The sequence below is a fragment of the Aricia agestis genome, chromosome 19 (assembly GCF_905147365.1).
Source record: "Aricia agestis chromosome 19, ilAriAges1.1, whole genome shotgun sequence".
NCBI lineage: Eukaryota > Metazoa > Arthropoda > Insecta > Lepidoptera > Lycaenidae > Aricia > Aricia agestis.
The window spans coordinates 1,598,284-1,622,360 of record NC_056424.1 but is presented as its reverse complement, the minus strand read 5'-3'; the positions used below and the strand labels follow the sequence as shown (position 1 = coordinate 1,622,360).

Sequence of the window (24,077 nt, the reverse complement as noted above, 5' to 3'; positions counted from 1 at the left end):
GCAAAATCTAAGTACTATGGTCCCGTTTTTACCCTTAGGTTACGACTTACGGAACCATAAAAATGATCAAGGAGCTCGCGAGGATGCTGATTCTGTAAAGATTGGACGCTATTGCAGAAATAGTGTACATTCATTGTATCCATTTGTGAAATTCCCATTCATAATGAACAAAAAATTTCTTTTATAATTTGTGGGGGGATTTTTCTTGAAATCCCGAATTTTGGGGGGATTTCGGGGAACACTTGGGGAGAAACCGAGTTGGCCGTCTGGCAACACTGCCAGCCAGTCGCCACAGATATTTCATGGCCGCCTTGGCATAAAAATCCAGACTATCTGTAAATTATTTTATTTTCATCGCCATCTGTGGCGTCAGCCGTAGTTTTGTGAACATGTTTTGTTCATTTGTAAACCTGCATTATATTATCTGTAATTGTGGCGATACGTTTCCAACGGAGGAAGATTTGAGAGAGCATATTAAAACAGAACATGTTACTACACAAAAGATTTTCGAACTTGTCGATTATAAGTGCGGAACGGTAAGTCAATTTCCATGAATTCATTCAATTCGGCTCACTTCTAAATATACCTACCTACCATGAACATACCATCACTTCAGAAATTCATACATTATCTACATTTTTGTAATCTTCGTTTTTGTATTATCTATAAACCCGCAGAGATTTTGATTCTGTTTACCGTACCTCTTCGTTCATGTTACCTACAATGGCAAATTGATGATACCACCAAGTAAAAGTAGTTCTTTATATGTTCCTAAATATCTTTACAACTTACAGGTTGTATTCTGTGGTTGTGACCATTTCAATACTTAATTAGGTGTTTGTCTTAAAAAATGTATTAAGTATACAAAACATTTGAATTTTTGCAGTGTGGGAGGATATTTAGAAAAGAATGGGCATGTCTCGCACACCAGAAAGTACATAAAAAGTTTAATAAGAAAAAAGAATTTAACGAGTTTGGTGAGAGCCAAGACATACCAACTACGGGCGAGAGTCCTTACCCAAAGAAGTACTCAAAGAAGAAGACTATCTGTGAAGTATGCGGAAAAAAGTATGCTGTAAGTATATATATATATAGATACAGCGTGTTAGTGTAAACACCGTTATCCTTGAAACCATCAAATGAGCCTGTCAAAATGAACAACTTTTTCTACGAGAACAATGCTGGGAACTCCAAAAAAAATTGCCGTCTTCATACTCATGCATTGAACGAGCAGTCAAACATGGCAAGACAATCAATCAAGTTTTAAGTGGGTCATTCAAAAATTATTTGCATTTATCATCAGTAGATGAGCTCATAAGATCTTTTTTGTCAACCACAGACATAGATCAAGATAAATACTGCATGTGTATGTATTTTGTGTGCCATATCGCGTTCCCAAACGACAAGCAATGCTCGTCTTTCAAGACTGTTCTTTAGTCTGCGCTTCACCGTTATCGGAATCGGACGTCAATCGGATTGAAAAAATGCCTCATTGTGCCATATAGAGCTGTACAAATTCAAATAGAAACATTGGCCTAGATCAGGGTTTCTCAAACTTTCGGCTAAACAAACCCCTTACTAACTAATGAAAGGTTTTTATCCTACTATCCTACTAATATTATAAAGGCGAAAGTTTGTTTGGATGTATGGATGTATGGATGTGTGGATGTATGGATGTTTGTTACTCTTTCACGCAAAAACTACTGAATGGATTTTAATGAAACTTTACAATAATATAGCTTATACATCAGAATAACACATAGGCTACTATTTTAACCGACTTTCAAAATGGGGGAGGTGTTATTACTCTGCCGTTTGTTAACCGATTTTAAAAATTTTTCTTTTGGTATATAATCAATCTTTTGGTATCATCCCAATTTGGTATTATATTGACAAAAGTGGTGATCTGATGAAGCATCAATAATCAATATGTAATCAATGGAACTCCTCAAAATTTATAGTTAAACATGTGGTGACTTCGGTTTCGTGAGAAGTATTTTAAGCATATGCTACCAACAAGTAAGATTTTGCACCGAGGTATACCTGGTATACCGTGGTTCGAAAGGTGCTGAGAGAACTTCTGATTCTTTATAAATACAAGTTTGGTAGTTTCGGCGTTGTTTTAAGAACGGAAAGCATATGCCACCCCCCGTTTAAAAAACTTATTTCAGTGTTAGATAGCTCATTTATCGAGGCGATTAAGGCTATAGTAGGCTATATACATATTAGTGATGTAACGAATGTTGGATTTTTCACATTCATTTTTCAATGCGATTGCGAATATTTATCTTCAACATTCGCGAACGCGAATGCGAATGCGAATGCGAATGCGAATGCGAATATTTTAAAATTTCAAAAAAAGCGCGCGTAAAATGTTCGACAGGTTTAACGTTTCGTGTCGGCCATCTTTAAATTGAACATAGCCGAACCGATATTACTTATAGTCTGTCAAGAAAGTGAAGAAATTAAAAAGTGGCAACATCGTAGTGTCACCCCTTTTTTCTTAGATTGATTTGAAAGGGAAGACACTATGATGTTGTCACTTTTTAATTTCTTCACTTTCTTGACAGACTATAATTGAATGAATTTAGTCACAGAAAGTTCATTCTAAAAGTTTTATTTTGTTTTGAGGTTAGTTGTAGTTTTATGTTTCAAGTAATTGTTTAGTTTTTTAGTAAATAGAAATTGTAAACTTTATTTAAAAATGATAGTAATAATATACTACTAAATGAATGCAAACCTTACATAGTATACCAACAAGGCTGATTAATGTTAGATTTGATAAGATCTCTGAAGTTATTTTTTCATAAATGACTAATGAGGCTTTAATTAAGAATGTAGAAGTATGATTTAATAAAAAAATCTAAGTGTTATCTATTGTATTATTATATTATTTCAAATGCATGCATATAATAATTTCCTTTTTGATTAATAAAACATTCGCTAAATATTCGCATAATTTTTGCGAATGCGAATATTGAAAAATACGCGGATATTCGCGAATGCGAATGCGAATATCCGTTACATCACTAATACATATTATCATGCTAAGACTAATACAACCGAAGAAACTCAGGAAAATGTGGGAAAATCGGGGGAAATATCAGGAAGGGTTTTTATCTCACGAACTACTGGAGCAATTTTTATAGCAATATTTGGCACATATATTGAGTAGACCACGTGAACGGAGTATACCTTTTTTTTTATGAGAAAATGTACGGTTTCTGTAAAATTCCTAATTTAAGCGGGTGAAGCCGCGCGGGACATCTAGTTTGAATATAAAAGGTAGCATAAAGGGCCAAAAGGAAATATGTCTTTCTAATATTAATGTGATGGCTGTGCTTGTTTCTTGTCACAAATGAAATCAATGTCAGGAGTAACTTTAGACAATTTTTACTTTAAGTCGGACTTTGGTATGAAGTCGATTTCTGTATTTAGTTTTTATCATGACCAGGTGTGAAAACCCACTCTCACATAAGTATGTTGTAGTAAAGGGAAAAAGGAAATTCACCGCTTTGCGTGATTTTTCGCCCTCTGTCTAGCTGCCCAATAATCTATCAAAGACATCCTTTTGAAATCAGCTTGAAAAGTTTTAAGGACATTTCTAAAAGTAACTCCTATTGCTTGACACTCAAACTAGAAATTATGCTCTCGTTCATGACCGCAAAAGGGTTAACCTGCCATCTTTTCCAGCCAGTTATCAAGCCACCATTACGTAAATTTTGTCGCGAACCCCTTGCCGTCGAATGGCCAACCCCTAGGGGTTCGCGTACCCTACTTTGAGAGACCCTGGCCTAGATAATGGACACATTTCTTATCATCGGTGCGTCACAGTAGGTATGAAAAAAGTGACACGCTCATTTTCATACAAATGGATCCCTCCATTTGTATGAAAATGAGTGTGTCACTTTTTTGTGCTATCTATCTTGATCAATGTCTGTGTTGTCAACCCTTGCACTGGTTTTTTCAGTCCCAGGCAGCTCTCAAGTATCACCAGAGAGTGCACACGGGCGAGAGACCGTACCACTGTTCACTATGTCCGAAGACATTTACCATGCCGCTGTTCTTACAGGTAATATTCAATTGTTATTAATATTAATGTTTATTAATATATCAATTTAATCCATCACTCATCTGTAAAATGTTCCCATAAGTTTAAGTGAAGTTTTTACCAGTACCAGGGCTGTCCCACTCGCACTTGTAGGCATGTTTAGGCATCAAACTGTAAATACCACCCGCGGGTGGCACATCATTAGGGACTCACAAGCGAGCGGTGACGAACACGCAAGATTTTTCGTCGCGTATCTACTGTATGTATACTGATCATTAAAAAAGGCCAATGAAATATGTACTTGAATAAGGTATTTAAATACAAAAAGTAGATAAAAACTATACAAACATAGCAAATAAACCAATTTGATACAAAAAAAAAAATACACAACTACACAGAAATAAACACAAGTTACTTTAAATTGTCAAAGTTTCCTGCACTATCTATAATCAAATATAAAACTACTATAAAAGATTGTTAAATAGGTTGGGTAACTAAAATTTGATATTACTATGTAACAAAGGTTTGCTACTCGTACCAAAGTAATTAAAAAAGATTACATTTTTGTTTTCTAAAAGGCGAAAACCTTGATTTCGTAAGAAAAGGTACGCGTTATGCGATAGAAAGCGAGCGCACTTGTAGGTGAATATTATTTTAAGGCCCAGTAGTCCCTAAAATAAGCAGGTCGACGTCTCTAAACCTTCCCTGGACTTCTACGAATATTTTAAGACTAAAATTAGCCCAATCCGTTCAGCCTTTTTCTAGTTTTAGCGTTACTAACACAATTAAAAAACCATTTTTATATATTACTAGCTGTTGCCCGCGACTTCGTCCGCGTGGACTTTAGTTTATAGCGTGCGGTGTCAACAAAATTTATAATAATAATAATAATAATAACTTTTATTTCGGATCACAACAAAAATCCATAGTGTTAGTAAATAATATAATTGAGACTTAAACTATGTTAGTACATCACATTATCAAATAACAATAGCAACAATTTGTGTATTAGGAATGGTGAGGCGTTGGAACTTTTAATGAGCCTATTCCTATTTAACGTGAACCTCTATCCAATGCCTTACCAAACAATCAAGATTATCAGTCAATACCCTTAGAATGCTGTTATTACTACTTCTGACACGCTGCATCAATGACGCCACTCTTTTTCTTATTATGGCGTTAAAGCCATCGGTGCGCATTTCTGCAAACATGCCTGAGGCACTACAGTACCTTGGTAGTCCTAACAGCATTCTAAATATATTATTGTATTGAACACGAAGAGCATTTATCGCACGCTGGGTGTAGCTCGCCCATAGATTGCATGTGTAAAAGGACTGGCAGTAAGCTTTAAATAAAGTCACTTTTACCTCATCAGAGCATCTTGCAAATCTACGAGCTAACATGTTCCCACGCACGGCCAACGCTCTTCGCTCCCTCTCAATGTCTACATCGTCAACAAGCGTATCAGTTACCCAATGACCCAGGTATTTAAATTTATGGACTCTAGCAAGTGGAACTTCATTAAGAAACACGGGTGGTATTGTGCTAACTTTATGTTCACGGGGTTGGAAAACAAGTGGTTCACTTTTCTTAGAGTTATACCTGAGTCCTTGGGCCTCGGCATACGCTTGACACTTGCCTAGCAGTTTTCTGAGGCCACTGACCGAGGGACTGAGCAGCACCATGTCATCAGCATAACTAATGTTGTTTAGCATCACTCCGCCCATGGAACAACCGACATTAGTGTTGCTCAGCTCCTCGATCAGCTTATTTATGTAAAGGTTGAAGAGACGAGGAGAAGTCAATCCACCCTGTCTAACTCCACACCTTAATTTGTACAGGTTAGAGAGAGCCCCAGACCACTTTACAGCATTTTCCTGGTTCTTGTACCAATAATCAAAAATATTAATAACCTCAATTGGAAGATCCGTCTCATCCAGCAACTTGTTGCGTAGTATCTCATAGGACACCATATCGAAAGCCTTTGAAAGGTCCAGAAAACATGCATATACTGGAGTGCTTCTATCGGTGTAGTATTTGACAGTCTGCTTAAGACAGAATTGCAGTTTCTGTAGATAGTCCTGCTCTGAAGCCAAATTGGGCATCGTGCAACTTAAGATGCTTATCTAGATATTGATCAAGCAGACTGTCTAGGACCTTTGCGATTGTTGTGGCTAGCGATATGGGCCTATAATTAGCTTTACTGGAGGAATCTCCAGTTTTATTTTTGATTATTGGTACAACAACCGTCTTCATACAATCGCCAGGTAAATAAGTGTGCCTAATGCAAAGGGTGTAAAACAAAGACAGAACCCTTGGTAAGTGTGAGCCAGCGTATCTCAGATGCTCAATGCTAATTCCATCATGACCTGGAGATTTACCCTTCGTCATAGCGCGTATTGTGTTAGACACTTCTTTCGCAGTAAAACGTATCGGGTGAGCAGATGTCCGGCTGGGCGAGTGGTTATTAGACTCGAGCGGCTGAGACACACAGTTTGGCCTGGATAAGGGCTCTATCAAAAAGTTCTCCCTAAACATATTGGCAATACCAGCTGGCTCTTGTATGCCTTCAACATTGAGAGGAATGCACGGCCTTGGATTGAGCTTATTGGTTTGCCTCCAAAAAGATTTAAAGTTCTTTTTCGTGTGATGTGATGCCAGAATATCCATTTTTATTTTCTCTTGATTATTCTGACACCACCTCAGTTTAGACTTAAATATTCTCCGAGACGAAGACATATTTTCGAAGATTTCACCCGAGCGAGGTTTGCCATGAGATAACCAAACATGATAGTTGTGTCGTGCTACCCTATGAGCCGGTTGGATATGCTTGTTCCATCCCACAACGCGCAACTTTCTTTTGGTCTCATTACACTTAGAGCTCTCCAAGGCCGCTTCACTTAAAGTATTTACTATACTATTATAAAATTTGTCAATGACATGCTTGTGCTCACCATCATTGCACATATGGTCACAACAGCGACACAATTCCTCAGGAAAGTCCAAAAGTTTTAGTTTTTCATTACATAGCGCATTGTAGAGTTCTATTTGCTGTTTATCTCTATCACCCCAAATTATCTTATTAATTGAACTTTTGCCAATAACCCGTGACTGCTGAGGAATTAGTTTATCTAAATTGCATACTACTTCCAGTGGAAAATGGTCAGACCAAGCAACATCGTCAATGACTCTTACACTGAGCACAGATTGCCTCGCGGCCTCGGTCACTACACAGTGATCGAGCCAGCGAGTGCAACCATGAGCTTCACTTATGTAGGTATGAACATTGTTTAAAATATGCATATCAATACATGACCAATTTTGGTCTTTACAAAAATTTAAAAGTTCTACACAAAAAAGTTCGCCTGGATGAGCGTTAAAGTCCCCTAAAATAATTACAGAAGCGACTTCACATTGATCTACTATAGCGCTAATTTCACTTAAACAGTCTGTGAACTCAATAAGATTTTCACTATTGTCCACTGGCATGTACACCGAAAATACTAAGGTAGATCTATCACAGGTGTGTACCTTTATAGCTGATAACCGAACACTATTACACTCTATGACCACCACTTTCTCAAATGCACTTTTTTTCCACAAAAGCGCAACTCCGCCATAGGGCCTTCCGCGCATAATTCCTTCAGAGGTATCAATTGCTGATTTTCCCGTGAAACCAAAAGTTTTATCTTATAAACTTGTTATATTATAAATTTGTTTATATTATAAATTTGTGTCAAATTTAAAAACTTTTTAAAACCCTGGTAAGTGGTACCCCTCTTAGGGCCGCGCTACACCGGAATGGCAGCACTGAAAGAGCTCGCCTCGCCGCTGCCATTCCGGTGTAGCGCGGCCCTTTATTAATCAAAATACCCAAAAACAGCTGTGCAGTGTGCACATAATCTATCTGGGGGTATATATTCTGGTTTGCAATGTAAGCGGAAAAAATGTAATTATTTACGACATCACATTAGAAACCCCAACAATAATAGTATTTCTCCACTATTTAATAAATACTTATAAACCTTTCTCTTTAATCACTTTATCTAATAAAGAAAACCGCATCAAATTCCGTTGCGTTTTTTAAAACTAAAGATTGAAAGTTTTTTAAAACAAAGGGACATGAGGGAAAAAAGCGACTTTGTTATCTATATCTTATATATAAAAATGGATTTCCAAATGTGTTAGTCGCGCTAAAACTCGAAAACGGCTGAACGGATTGGGCTGATTTTAGTCTTAAAATATTCGTAGAAGTCCAGGAAAGGTTTAAAAGTGACACGAAGTTCACCGGGACAGCTAGTCCATACTAATATTATAAATGCGAAAGTATCTCTGTCTGTCTGTCTGTCTGTCTGTCTGTCTGTCTGTCTGTCTGTCTGTCTGTCTGTCTGTCTGTCTGTCTGTCTCGCTTTCACGCCAAAACTACTGAACCGATTGCAATGAAATTTTGTACACAGTTATTCTAGAGTCTGAGAAAGGACATAGGCTACATTTTGATGTGGGAAAATATCTTATTTCCATGAAAATATCGATGAAAATGAATTCGCATTGCGCGTGGCCAGCGCTCATCCCGGGTGTCCTGGGTTCGAGTCCCGCAGGCGGAACAAAAAGTTTTCAATGTTCCTGGGTCTTGGATGTGTATTAAAATAAAATTTAAAAAATCTTAAATACCTATATTTTATGTATAATATTATAAAAATCCAGAAACATATCGATGCAATGAAAGTTCTAATACGATTCAACAGATGGCGTTTTATTTTTTATTTCATTGTAACATAGAACTAATCATACTTATTAGTTATTATGTTTATAGTTTTAAATACGTTAGAATATTATGTTTAATAATATTATCACTTGGTATAATAATAATCAATCTATCTTATCTTATAGAACTACTGCATTTCTAATATATGTGACAAGTTGACAACAGAAGGCGCTCTAAAATAAAGAAGTTCAAGTGTACCGTGTTGGCCTATATTCCATCCAGAAAATATAATATCAATTCAAATCAACATTTTAATTCTAATATATGAAAACAGATGGCGTTTTATTTTTACTTAAATATATTTATAAAAAATCCAGAAATATATCGATGCAATGAACACGCCAAAACTAATTAGACGGCGGCTTTTGAATCAGCTGTAGTGTTGAACGTTTTGAGCGACTAAAATATTCAATATAAAAGCTAGACGTGTGATTGAATGGCGTTGTTCAGTTAAAGGGCTAGCTGTTTGATTGAACGGCTATTTAAACCAGTCGGCTGCGACATATATACAAGGTGCAATTAAACCTTCCTGCCAAATTTTGATATATTGATCCTAGTTAAAAATAAAAATACACGTATTTTTCTTTTATAATCACTAAGTAATAAAATGTTGAGAAATAGCTTCCGAAAGTTATCCTAAAAAACACTACAATTAATGGACACGACGCGTCGCCCGCGCGTAATGTGACCGTTCTGCAACGATTTTAAATAGGATAAAATGTGTCATTGAAAAAAAAAAATAACACCCAATTTTTTTTGTTTAACTGGACTCTCCTATTGATACCTAAGCCCTGGAAAAAATTTGGCAGGATAGTTTAATTGCACCCTGTATATGTTTCAGATTCACTTCCGTACCCACACCGGTGAGAAGCCGTACTCGTGTCCGCTCTGCCCCAAGGCCTTCAGTAACAAGGCAGCTCTGCTGAGACATGATAGGGTAAGTTTGATATTAAATGAATTTATTATAATATTGTTTATATCATGCCACCATTATAGTGTAAATATACTTATTAAAATAAGTACTGAGATTATAAACAATGTCTATATTGTAAACACGAAATGAAGCTTGCACGTTGATATTAAGTATGCATGGGATGGGGAAAAAGGATTAGCATTGTAGTGACCTCAGTCACTTTTTTATATTATCGTAACAAAATTCATTTTATTTTGTCAAAATTTGTAGTTCATAAATTTACATTTAAATAAGTTTTTAATTTTACATATTTTATATTTACAGTTATATTTACAAAGATAGTTTTTACATATTTACAAAAGTTGATTTTATATTTACACTTTTTTATACAACTGTACTTTATTAATTTAACGACTGACAACATCTAGTCATTTATCTTTTATTATAAGTAATTACTTTGTATTATGCCTAAGCTACTATTAAACCTAAACTTAGTTATAACAAAATTATCGATTATTTACAACTAGTATTATAAATTAAATAACTACTTACATAAACTAGAATAAGAATTGTGAAGTAGAATTCTAAGTTAAATAAATAATAACGGGCAGCGAACAAATTAGGCAAGTCGGCAATTACTCGCAATGTATGTTGCAGTGTACAGAAATTCGCACACTAGCTGTAACATTCCGTGGCGCGCGCGCGCGGAACCGGTTCGGCCGGGCGGCCGGCCCTCGCCCCGCCGGCCGGGCGCTCGCGCAGTAGTCTGATCGATGCTTTTACGCAGGACGCATGACTATCGCTGATTTGCTCCTTGCCCGCTTCGCGCTAAATACGTATTTTATTTTCGCCTATTCTCTCTCGCTTGGCTGTGTAGCTCCTTCTAGTAATAGAAAAGGTGGACTGTACTTTTTCCCTTCTTCATTGGTGACCATCCGAAAAACACGATGTCGCAGTCGGGTAGCGATAACGAGAACAAAGGCGAGCCATTTCAATTAAATCGCGTTGGTGTGCGGGTACCGCCTTTCTACCCTTCAAAACCGAAGCTGTGGTTTGCGTCGTTGGAGAGCCAATTTGCTCTGGCTGGAGTTTCATCAGACGCTACGAAGTATCACTACGCCGTGTCACACCTCGAACCTCAGTACGTGGAGATCGTGGAGGACATCGTCGAGGGGCCAGCTTTACCTAACAAGTACGAGTTGTTGAAATCGGAGCTCGTGAAGAGGTTGTCTGCGTCACGTGAGAAGCAGGTCCAGCAGTTGCTGCACCACGAAGAGTTAGGAGACCGGAAGCCATCGCAGTTTCTTCGGCGGTTAAGAGGCTTAGCTGGTTCGGAAGTACCTGATGACCTTCTCAGGACCCTTTGGGCCAGCCGTCTACCCAGCAGCGTGCAGCCGATAATCGCATCACAGGCCAAGATGAAGTTGGACGAGGTTGCCGAGCTTGCTGACCAGGTTCTGGATGCAGTATCCCCTAGCGTGCAGGTAGCAGCAGTTTCACCAGCCACCAGTGGATCTAGTGAGATTGCGATGTTGACGCGGCAAGTAGAAGCGCTAGCACAAAAAGTTGAGCGTATGTCGCGGTCACACTCTAGAACCGGACATTCTTCACAACGTCCGGGTCGTTCATCTTCGACGAGACGGTCGCAGTCGAGCTACAGACGACATCCGATGTGCTGGTTCCACTTCAAGTTCGCGGACAAGGCAAACAGGTGCGTGAAACCCTGTGACTATTCGGGAAATGCGGCAGGCAGTCGGTAATGGCGGCCGACGACTGCCCAAGTGCCGGTCGCCTGTTTGTAACGGATAAGCAGACTAAGCTACAATTTTTAGTGGATACTGGTAGCGATTTGTGTGTTTTCCCCCGTAAATTTTTAAAAGAATGTCGTGCCAAAACAAATTTTGAATTGTGTGCCGCTAACGGTTCAGTTATTAACACTTATGGTACTTACCACATTGTTTTAAATTTAGGGCTACGGCGTGACTTCCCTTGGAATTTTATTGTGGCCGATGTCACGAGGGCTATAATAGGCGTGGATTTCTTATCACACTACAACCTAATAGTAGATGTCCGAAATCAACGTCTCATAGACGGTAAGACTACGCTTGTTACGGCGGCTTCACTCGCGTCTCGTAACGCTAGCATTTCTTCCGTGAAGGTGGTATCTGGTAACTCTGTGTATCATGACATTCTTGCTCAATACCCAGAAATTACACGTCCACCCGGGATACATCGCACAACACACCACAACACCATTCACCACATCCGCACAACACCTGGGCCACCGGTTTCTTGCACACCACGCAGGCTTGCACCCGATAAACTTAAAATAGCAAAGTCTGAGTTTGAGTCGATGTTGCAGAGTGGTACCTGTCGACCTTCGGAATCAGCATGGGCTTCACCCCTTCACCTCGCGCCCAAGAAGGACAATGGGTGGCGTCCTTGTGGGGACTACCGCATGCTGAATGCCCGAACTATTCCCGACAGATACCCCATAAAACACATTCACGACTTTGCTCATTGTTTATCGGGCTGTACGGTCTTCTCCACCATCGACCTGGTTAAGGCTTATAACCAGATCCCCGTTCATCCCAACGATATCGCGAAAACCGCGATCACGACGCCGTTCGGACTTTACGAATTTCCATTTATGACATTTGGACTTCGTAACGCCGGACAGACGTTTCAGCGGTTTGTTGATGAGATGCTACGGGGTCTGGATTTTACATATGCCTACCTGGATGACTTCTTGGTCTTTTCCAGAGACGAGGAGACCCACAAAGACCATTTACGGCAGCTGTTCGAGAGGCTAAGGCAGTATGGTATGGTCGTCAACACGGCCAAGTGCGTTTTTGGTGTCTCGCAGCTAACTTTCTTGGGCTACCAAATTTCTAAGAGTGGTACAAAACCCATGCCAACAAAGGTCGAAGCCATCAAAAACTTCCCCATTCCGAAGACGGTAAGAGAACTCCGTAGGTTTCTTGGAATGGTGAACTTTTATCGCAGGTTCATCCCAGGCGCTGCTAAACAACAAGCTGCATTGAACGAGCTGCTCACAGGATCGGTGAAGGGTTCGCACCCGGTCAACATTAGTGGTAAGTCACTTGAGGCCTTTGAAGCCTGCAAAGGAGGTCTGTGTCAGGCCGCCTTGCTGGCTCATCCCGATTGTGAGGCGAAGTTAGCGCTTGTCACCGACGCATCGGACAGGGCCATTGGTTCGGTGTTACAGCAAAGGAGTGGTGACGGTGAGTCCTGGGAGCCTCTGGCATTTTTCTCTCGTGGGTTGAGTCCTTCTCAACGGAAGTACTCACCCTACGATCGAGAACTACTTGCTATTTACGAGAGCATTAAATATTTCAGGCACATGCTCGAGGCCCGGGACTTCACAGTCTACACCGATCACAAGCCTCTGACCTTCGCGTTTCACAATCGGAAGGAAAACTGCTCGCCAAGACAGTTCCGTCATTTGGATCTGATCGCGCAGTTTACCACCGATATTCGCCACATATCTGGTAAAGACAATGTGGTAGCTGACACTCTTTCGCGAGTTGAGGAGATTGCCCAGCCGATCGCTCTTGAACAGCTGGCTGCTGCTCAACTGTCCGATCCAGAGCTGACACAACTCGCGGAAGGCATGACGTCACTGCGCATCAAAAAATTCAAATTTCAAGGTGCGAAGACGGAACTGTTTTGCGACGTCAGTACGGGCGTCAGGAGGCCTTATGTGCCCAGGGTGCTGCGCAAAAGGGTGTTCGAAAGTCTGCATAGTCTTAGTCACCCTGGTGCCAGTTCTACTGTTAAGCTGGTTTCCGAGCGATACGTATGGCCTGGAGTTAGACGGGACTGTAGGAACTGGACACGGGCATGCTTAGCATGTCAGAAGTCCAAGATTACTCGCCATACCAGCGCTCCACTTGGCAACTTCCACCTTCCTTCGTCCCGTTTCAAATTTGTACATATCGACCTGGTAGGTCCTTTGCCTTCATCCCAGGGCTACAGATATTGCCTCACCGCCATCGACCGTTTCACGCGTTGGCCTGAGGCAATACCATTAGAAGAGATGACGGCTGAGGCCGTAGCAAGAGCCCTCGTGAGTGGGTGGATTTCTAGGTTTGGTTGTCCTGCTGACATCGTGACAGATCGTGGCAGGCAGTTTGAGTCGGCGCTGTTCCGAAATCTTTCTCGGATCGCTGGATTCACGCATCACCGAACCACTTCGTATCACCCAGCTAGCAATGGTCTCGTGGAAAGATTTCATAGACAGCTAAAAGCTGCCATAATCTGTCACGGTGACAGCAACTGGGTGGAGTCACTTCCTCTTGTGCTGCTTGGCGTTCGCAGCTCATTTAAGGAAGACCTGCAGACCACTTCAGCTGAACTGGTGTATGGCGAACCTTTGCGTCTACCTGGTGAATTTTTCGATTCAGAGCCTGACTGTCCTCTAGACTTGACTGAGTTCACGTCAAGACTACGAGGCATAGTCCAGAGCCTGAAGCCTTCACCTGGGTCTCGTCACCACGGGAAACGTCCGACATTCGTTTTCAAGGAGTTAGCCACTTGCACTCACGTATTCTTGCGTGATTGTACTGTTGGTGGCGCCTTAAAACCCGCTTATTCTGGACCTCACGAGGTTCTGCAACGTGACGACAAAGTTTTCACTATACTGGTAAATGGCAAGAAAGTCACGGTATCGATAGACCGGGTCAAACCGGCCTACGTACTTAGTGACCCAGACACCACGCCACACACACATACACCACAAACACAACAGCCCAAAAGACCGAAAAATACGCACGTGACACTACCGGAGAATCAGAGTCCACCGGATCGCGAAAGAGTTGCCTATAGAACGAGATCCGGACGTACCGTTAGATTTCCCGATTATTATCGCCCTTGACGGTCTCAAGGGGGGGCTGGTGTAGTGACCTCAGTCACTTTTTTATATTATCGTAACAAAATTCATTTTATTTTGTCAAAATTTGTAGTTCATAAATTTACATTTAAATAAGTTTTTACATTTTACATATTTTATATTTACAGTTATATTTACAAAGATAGTTTTTACATATTTACAAAAGTTGATTTTATATTTACACTTTTTTATACAACTGTACTTTATTAATTTAACGACTGACAACATCTAGTCATTTATCTTTTATTATAAGTAATTACTTTGTATTATGCCTAAGCTACTATTAAACCTAAACTTAGTTATAACAAAATTATCGATTATTTACAACTAGTATTATAAATTAAATAACTACTTACATAAACTAGAATAAGAATTGTGAAGTAGAATTCTAAGTTAAATAAATAATAACGGGCAGCGAACAAATTAGGCAAGTCGGCAATTACTCGCAATGTATGTTGCAGTGTACAGAAATTCGCACACTAGCTGTAACATTCCGTGGCGCGCGCGCGCGGAACCGGTTCGGCCGGGCGGCCGGCCCTCGCCCCGCCGGCCGGGCGCTCGCGCAGTAGTCTGATCGATGCTTTTACGCAGGACGCATGACTATCGCTGATTTGCTCCTTGCCCGCTTCGCGCTAAATACGTATTTTATTTTCGCCTATTCTCTCTCGCTTGGCTGTGTAGCTCCTTCTAGTAATAGAAAAGGTGGACTGTACTTCTCCCTTCTTCAGCATGTAGTATAATTTACACACGACATCCGGATGAGGAATATTCGTACAAACACAAAACATTTTTTTGGGCGTCCGTCAAAAATGTAGCTTCCTAAAAGGGTTCCGCCACCGAAAAAAGTTTGAGAACCTCTGACGCTTATTATTATATTCATTTCCACATGCCCAAACTGTCTCATATTCCAATTTCCAGGTCCACACTGGTATCAAACCTTATGAATGTCCGAAGTGTGGTAAAGCGTTCACTCAGTCCAACTCCATGAAGCTCCACGTCAAGACTGTGCACCTCAAGATGCCGGCTCCGTACAAGAGCAAAACACGGAAAAACAAGGAGGCTGTGAGACAGGCTGTGATTAATAGTAAGTTTAGAAGTATCCATACTATAATAATATCTATGGCAGGTATTACACGCATCAATATTATCACGGAATCGTGATGATATTGATGGTGTAATAGGCCGAATCGCAGTATCACAGTACACTTGTGAATCGCGTGATACTAGAATAATGATAATATTGATGCATGTAATACCTGCCTATGGACGCTTCACACCACGTCAGTCTGGCCTCGTGCTAAGCACCTGAAGGACTTGTGTTATGGGTACCAGACAATGGAAATATATTTACAGTGCTCCCAAAGTGATAATGCGCATAGAAATTTTCTTAAATTTTTCGGCAACGGTCGTATTTCCCGAGCGTCGGAAGACGTCGCTGCAAGCCCTGTTTTAAACTTAACTTTAAGAAAAACAGCGCTTTGCAGCGATGTAGAGGCGTCTGACGTTGCTTGGACGTTACCATGGTAACGCCGCGATGGTTTCCCGGTGACCGGCGACAGCGGACAGCCACCAGCTATATGATATTTACTTCTATTTCCTTTGAACAAGGTGCAAAATGCAAGTTTCATAGATTCGGGTGTTTTCGTGATTACGACCATTAGCGAAGATTTCCATGCGCATTATTAATTTGGGAGTACTGTAATACTTTTAATATTATACATAATATATTTAAGATTTTTATTATATCATACGCATAATTAATGCACATCCATGACCCAGGTTGTAAACTTTTTATTCCGGCGCGTCGGTGGGTTTCGAACCCGCGACGCCCGGCTTGAGCTTAAGCCGGAATCGTGCGGTTATCATTGAGTTAGAAGGATTGCATTAAAAAACTGCTCTTGTCTCTAAAAATCTTGCTTGACACACTCTCTCCTAAAATGGTTTTAAATCATTAGTTTGATATCAAGAGACACTTAAGACAAGGTTTCACTACACTCAAGAAGTAGCAGTTGACAGCTTAATACTTTTATACTATACATATATTTAAGATTTATATTATATACACATATTAAATACACATCCATGACCCAGGAATATTGAAAACTTTTTGTTCCGACGGCGGGATTCGAACCCGCGACCCTTGGCTTGAGCTACCAACAGCCCACCAACTGACCCACAGAGGTTGTCAGACATTTATATGGGCCCAAATGCTTCTGAGAACGAGACGAATAATATTAATTATTAAACTGTAATTAACGGAATATTGTCAATCTCTTTATTAAATTGAAGCTTAATTTGAAATTACATGTTTCTGACTTTTTAAGTGACATAAACAAACCCACAATTCCCAAGCGGGACCCGGCTATTTTGACAATTGAAAATCTATTGTGTCTGCGATTGCCACGATCGAGGTATTAATATGCATCATTTCCAGGCATGAAGATCCAATGTGTCACTGTGGACAATGACCGTTATGCAGAGGTAAAGGTGGAGCCCGAGGTCCAAGAGTACGCTATACAATACAAAGAGGTGAGATTATTATTGCACAATACAAATCATAAAATATGTGTCTGTCATGCTTAAGCTGCTGAACTGTTACAAATGAAAATTGTTGTACAGGGTGCAAATAAACCTTCCTGAATCCTGCCAAATTTTTTCCGGGGCTTAGGTGTCATTAGGAGAGTCCATTTAACCAAAAAAAATTGGGTGTTATTTCTTTTCAATGACATATTTTATCCCATTTAAAATCGTTGCGGAACGGTCACTCGCGGCGCGGGGGAATGAGAAGGGGTAACGCGGGGGAATGAGAGGGGGTAACGCGGGGGAAGTCACGCGCGGCCGACGCATCGTGTTCATTAATTTTAGTGTTTTGTAGGATAACTTTCGGAAGCTATTTCTCAACATTTTAGTACAGAGTGATTATAAAAGAAAAAATACGTGTGTTTTTAATAAGGATCAATATATCAAAATTTGGCAGAAAGGTTTAATTGCACCCTGTATACAGCATGACTGGTGAGTGGTGGTGGATACTCGAGGACCTGATATTTGGCTATTTTACTAGTTAAAAAAAATATATAAAAAAATAATATCAATTGATCACTGAGTAAATGTAGCTTAAAGTTAAATAATTATTTACCCAACGCATAGACGCGCCCCGCATAGTAATTAACTAAGTGTCCATGATTCATTTATTTAAAGGGAAATTTGGTCAAAATCATTTTATTACATAACTAGCTGTCCCGGCAAACGTTTCTTTGCCATATAAAGTATTTCGCCCATATTATTTTATGGAAGTGACTAAATAAGTATGTCACTATGGCAACGTCCATCGCTATCCCGTCGCACAAACAATGGTCGCCGTCAGTCTCGAGTTGTAGTAATTGACTATTATTTATTCAACAAATGTACTTATCAATATAAAAAGTACCCAGTAGCCGATTCTCAGACCCACTGAATATGCATATAAAATTTGGTTAAAATCAGTAAAGCCGTTTCGGAGGAGTACGCGGCCTAACATTATAATGAGAATCGAGTACCGAGTACTCTCCTTAAGTATTGATCGTGTCTCACCAGTCATGCTGTTTATGGCCCGGGTTAATTTTTTAACCTAGACGATAAATTTTATTGCGCAAAATCACGTATTGCGTAATATTATTACGTTTACGTATTGCGCCTTCAATCCAATGGGCATTGTCCAAACAAAATCACATGTACTTTTTATATTTTTTTTCGTTAAAATAGGGTATTTTAAGAATATAAATTAAATAATTTTGAAATTCATTGGCTAGTTTTTTCTCAATAAATTTTTAAAGTTTCGCTCTGACATCATCATCGGCGCCTAATTGACCTCTGTAGTGTTTTAAGTTTCCTTTCAATCTTATTTACAATGGCTGGTTCGTCAAATGCAAGTTCTCATTATGTGAAAGCTGATACGAGAAGCTTACCAAAAGTTCGAAACGTAATGTTGGTCGAATTTATTGCTAATTTAACGCCATTGAAGGTCAAACTAAGGTTAAACATATTTGTTCAAAAATATGAGTAACTAATGGGTATTTTTTTCTTTTATATACAAAAAAACGATCACTGACCTTATTCCTCGAAATGTTTTTGTAATGAGCAAAATTAAAAAAAAATGGATAATCCCCATTGTCAAATAAAGTGTTCAATAAAATTGAAGCGTGATAGCTTAGTATTGTTAAAAATAGCATTAGCAATAATAATTATTTGTTAAATACCCATTAGCAATAATTAAATTAAATAAAAAAAAATATGATTGTTAATATTATGGTGCCCAGTAATAGTCTGCAATCATGAAAAAATTCACGTCGGCGCTGATACGCACCGCGGCGCGGCGCTTATTATTGTTAATGAATTGCTATTTTGCACTCAATGCGAAATAATACTCGACGTCAAGGGCGTAGCCAAGGGGGGGGGGGGGGGGGCAGCTGCCCCCTGCTCCCCCCAAACAACGACCACTATAAATTTAAATCTGATAATTAAAAAAAATACAATGTTATTATAACTTATTTACAAGTTTTTTATTGCATAGTCAAGAGCTCGTGCTCGTGTAGCTCTCTGTACTGTCACAGAATATATACCTATGACCTATGTATATAGTACTAAGATACTGTTTTTACAATCGCTGTAGATGTAAGGCTCGTAGTACAAGTTAAAACCTTCATGTGAATAAGAATAAGAACATTTTTATTTTGTCACCACACAACACAATATGTAAAACACAATACATACATTGTGTGATGTCAAAATTGGCCCAAGCTCAGCTATACGCAGCAGCCAGCAAGCTAGCTCGCTGCACTGGTATTCTGCAAGGGCCAATGAGTGACTTCACCACAAAATAAAGGGAAAAACTATACAATACTCTTATAATTAACTTAAATAAAAAGCTAACACTAATTTAAACAAAAAATAACAACAGTAATAGTACATATATACAAAATCTTTGAAAAATACACACTCAGTCCTGTTGGCTCATTACTGGCTATTCTGTCAATTGGCAAATTGTTAAGGCCGCCATGATGAAAGGAAGAAGAAGAAGATCTATATGGCGTCTAATATTTATAAACAGACACAAACTGAGGATAACGAAATGAATTGTAGGTAAAGTCGACAGCACATGTATATATAAAATAAATTGATATATTTTTACGACTTTACCTTACAATTCATACCTACTTTTCTCATTCGTAGAGAATGAGAAAAGTATGAATTGTAGTAGGTAAAGTCAACTTGCCCCCCCCCCCCCCCCCCCCCCTGCGCCATCGGCTGGCGACGCCCTTGCTCGACGTTACGCGAGCGGTGCGATGCGAACCGATCGCCGTTTTTAGCAAATAGCAAAGCAATAATACGTAGCATGTTGTTAAATCAAAATTAGCATGTTAATGAAATTAATAGAATATACATAGCATTAATTTCTATTACTATGTGATATTGCACAATAAAATTGAGCGTCTAGCGTCTTATGGATATGTCGCAGCCGACTAGTTTAAATAGCCGTTCAGTCAAAGGGCTAGCCCTTTGACTGGCTTTACGTCGTTTTGTCGACTTTTTGACTACAACGTTCAACACTACAGCTAGACGACGCTTAGCCAACTGGTTTAATGGCAAATTAACTAGGGTGACCATTAGTTTAATATGTAATTTGGGAGAATAGGAAAACTTTTTGTATTTTATTGAAAGATTATTCTCGGATTAAGTTCAAGGGGTGACCAAAAGTTTAATGCAATAAGTAAAAATTAAAAATTCTGAGGCGTGCATTTTTGTGACGGTCGCCGGCTGCTGCCGCAGCACAGTCACAGTTCTAACCTAACCTACTTTTGAACTTTCTGGATTGTGTTTGTTTCGGCGGTTGGGCTGCGCCCCCCGAGCCCCCCTTTTATTTGGTAACGGTCGCCGGCTGCTGCCGCAGCACGCTCGCTGCGCTCGCTCGGCTTCCTCTGTGTTGTAGTCTAAGTTCTAACCTAACCAACTTTTGGACTTTCTGGATTGTGTTTGTTAATTGTTTTTATTTTGGCGGGGCCCTTACTTAAATTAGACGGCGGCTTTTGAATCAGCTGTAGTGTTGAACGTTTTGAGCGACTAAAATATTCAATCTAAAAGCTAGACGTGAGATTGAATGGCGTTGTTCAGTCAAAGGGCTAGCTGTTTGATTGAACGGCTATTTAAACCAGTCGGCTGCGACAGATATATTATGATGTAAATGTTTATTGTGTTGTTTCAGGAGTACCAAGAGGAGGCGATGTATACCGCCAACGTGAAGTCTGAGGACGTGTTCGTCGCTCCCGACATCATGTACGAGGAGGTGTATGTTGCTGAGGAGTAAACATGTACGGTTCCTTGGAAGCGTATACCGCAATCATCGATATACGCGCGTTGCGTCAGCGTTGCGTTGTTTTATATACAAAAAACCAAGGTGTTGACGGCGCGCTGCGTCGTAACACCGCACACATGACGGACAGCAGCTTCCGAGACGAAGCGGGAGGGGGTGTAGACGTTAAGGCTTAGGCCAAACCTACGCGACCACGCGACTGCGAAGCGGGAGCGTCAATACAAAACACACATTTGACAACTTGTCAAATGTGTATTTTGTATATATATCAAACCTACGTGTGGTCGCGTAGGTTTGAACAAAGCATAAGACTGCTTCGTAATAACGCTGCGATGGCGCAGCGCCCGTGTGGCTATGCGTCAAACGCCGTGTGGACTGGCTCTTAGGGCCAATCTACACGTACCACAACCACACGACAACCACAACCACACGACAAACACAACCACACGACAACCACAACCGCACCACGTGTTCGGGCGTATATTTCGTATTGTAAAGTGAACTGGACTATTCACACGTACCACATTTTGCAGTCGTCGTCGACCACTTATGTGATACCGACCACATCGCAACCACAACACACAGTGCACACCGCCCGCGCTCTTCCTGCCCTCCGTTTCATTGATTTTCGTACGTAACCACATCGCAACCACTGGTGATAACGCAACCACGTCGGCATTTTGTCGGTACCACAACGCAACTACAAACAGCTGCAGCGACACCATTCACACGACGTAACCACTGCTTGACGGATTTTTGTCGTTGCGACGTGGTGTGGTTGTCGTAAGTGTGGGTTGGCCCTTAGGAGTACCTCGACTTCAAACAAACGGGCGAATATACGCCAGTTGGGCGTGAGTGTCACTTTCGACATGTTTCACAATGCTATAAGTTCAATAACATCATATAAATACAATCACACAATATATAATATAATAAACCTGTGATGAAACTGAACAACTTTAAATAATATCACAGAAACAAGTATTATAATTGTTATATTGCTAAATACCTAATTATTTTATAATTACTACAGATTTTTAACCTTGGATCACAACAACATACCTAGACGCAAAAAACCATTATTGTTTACTAGCTGTTGCCCGCGACTTCGTCCGCGTGGACTTCAGTTTATAGCGCGCGATGTCAACAAAATTGGTGTCAAAAGCTTTTATAAAAAAACCCTGGTACCCCTTAAATCAATACAGCTGTGCAGTGTGCAAACAATAAGTACTTCATTTTTGTATGTTAAACTTTATATATTATGCCAAATTTTAAAGCTTATTTAGCCCCCCAATTACACAACTTTACCCATAAACTATTTATCATTGATAGGTTTAGCCCCAATTTCACCAACGTCTGTTAGTGTTAACAGCTTGTTAAAATATCCTGTCTTCTCTTTCATTCATATGAAAAACGAAACAGCTAACGTGATACTAATTCGAGCATTAACTTTAACAGTCGTTGGTGAAATTTGGTCTTAAGGTTACGTCACTGCCTGCACAGATAAAGTACTGAGTTATTTAATACCGTAGAATAGATATAACAATCGAAAAAAATCGAGACTTAAATGTAAGATGATACCACCTCTTATAAAAAGACTTTTGAGCAAGCGTCAGCGCGATGTAGAAGACGCACGGCGCCATCTATTATGAATTTTTTGAACAAATTTACGACCCTTACAACCCTTTTTTCCAGTAAAAAAGTAGCCTATGTCCTTTCTCAGGCTTTAGACTATCAGTATACAAAATTTCATTACAATCGGTTCGGTAGTTTTGGCGTTTGGCGTGAAAGCGAGACTGACAGACAGACAGACAGACAGAGATACTTTCGCATTCATAATATTAGTACAGATTATGTGCACACTGCACAGCTGTTTTTGGGTATTTTGATTAATTAAGGGCCGCGCTACACCGGAATGGCAGCGGCGAGGCGAGCACTTTCAGCGCTGCCATTCCGGTGTAGCGCGCTGCGCGGCCCTAAGGGGGGTACCACTTACCAGGGTTTTAAAAAGTTTTTAAATTTGACACAAATTTTGTTGACACCGCGCGCTATAAACTAAAGTCCACGCGGACGAAGTCGCGGGCAACAGCTAGTTATGAATAAAAACAATAATATATAATAAAGTAGGTATGATTAGTTCTGTTATAATAATGAAGTAAAAATAAAGCGCCATCTGTTTTCATATATTAGAATTAAAATGTAAAAATATTTTCTGGATGGAATATAGGCCAACACAACACACTCGAACTCCTTAGAAATGCAGTAGGAGTTCTATAAGATCAGATAGATTGATTATTATTATAGCAAGTGATAATATTATTAAACATAATATTCTAACGTATTAAAAACTATAAACAAAAACATAATAACTAATAAGTATGATTAGTTCTATGTTACAACGAAGTAAAAAAAAAGCGCCATCTGTTGAATCGTATTAGAACTAAAATGTTCATTGCATCGCGTCGATATATTTCTGGATTTTTTATAATATTATACATAAAATATATTTAAGATTTTTGAAATATTATTTTAATACACATCCAAGACCCAGGAACATTGAAAACTTTTTGTTCCGCCTGCGGGACTCGAACCCAGGACCCCCGGGATGAGCGCTGGCCACGCGCAATGCGAAGTAATTTTCATCGATATTTTCATGGAAATAAGATATTTTCCCACATCAAAATGTAGCCTATGTCCTTTCTCAGACTCTAGAATAACTGTGTACAAAATTTCATTGCAATCGGTTCAGTAGTTTTGGCGTGAAAGCGAGACAGACAGACAGACAGACAGACAGACAGACAGACAGACAGACAGAGATACTTTCGCATTTATAATATTAGTATAGATAAATCTCGCTGTATATTTTTGTAATCCGTACTAATTAATGTTATGAATTTTACGTGAAATTAGGTATGAATAGACTTTTTAGGAATGTAAATAGGATAGTTTTCATTGCAGCAAAATGTTTGAACATTTTTTTGTACATATTTGTTTTGAATATCAACTATATTTTAAGCAACTTGTATTGTTGGTGCTATTTTATATCCAAGTTTGTTCCACGGTGAAGAGGTAACAGACAAAGTTTCGCAT

At 39.6% G+C, this 24,077-nt stretch overlaps 1 protein-coding gene across 1 annotated transcript; it reads left to right on the top strand.

The window, feature by feature from the left end:
- Positions 1–738: 738 nt before the first annotated feature.
- Positions 739–21,057, top strand: LOC121736392 (zinc finger protein 271-like; the record flags this gene model as incomplete). Its single annotated transcript, XM_042127565.1, has 7 exons — positions 739–747; positions 887–1,075; positions 3,971–4,072; positions 9,658–9,753; positions 15,560–15,725; positions 17,076–17,170; positions 20,880–21,057. Coding segments are annotated over 7 exons (759 nt in total), but the record flags the coding sequence as incomplete, so codon positions are not given.
- Positions 21,058–24,077: the final 3,020 nt, after the last annotated feature.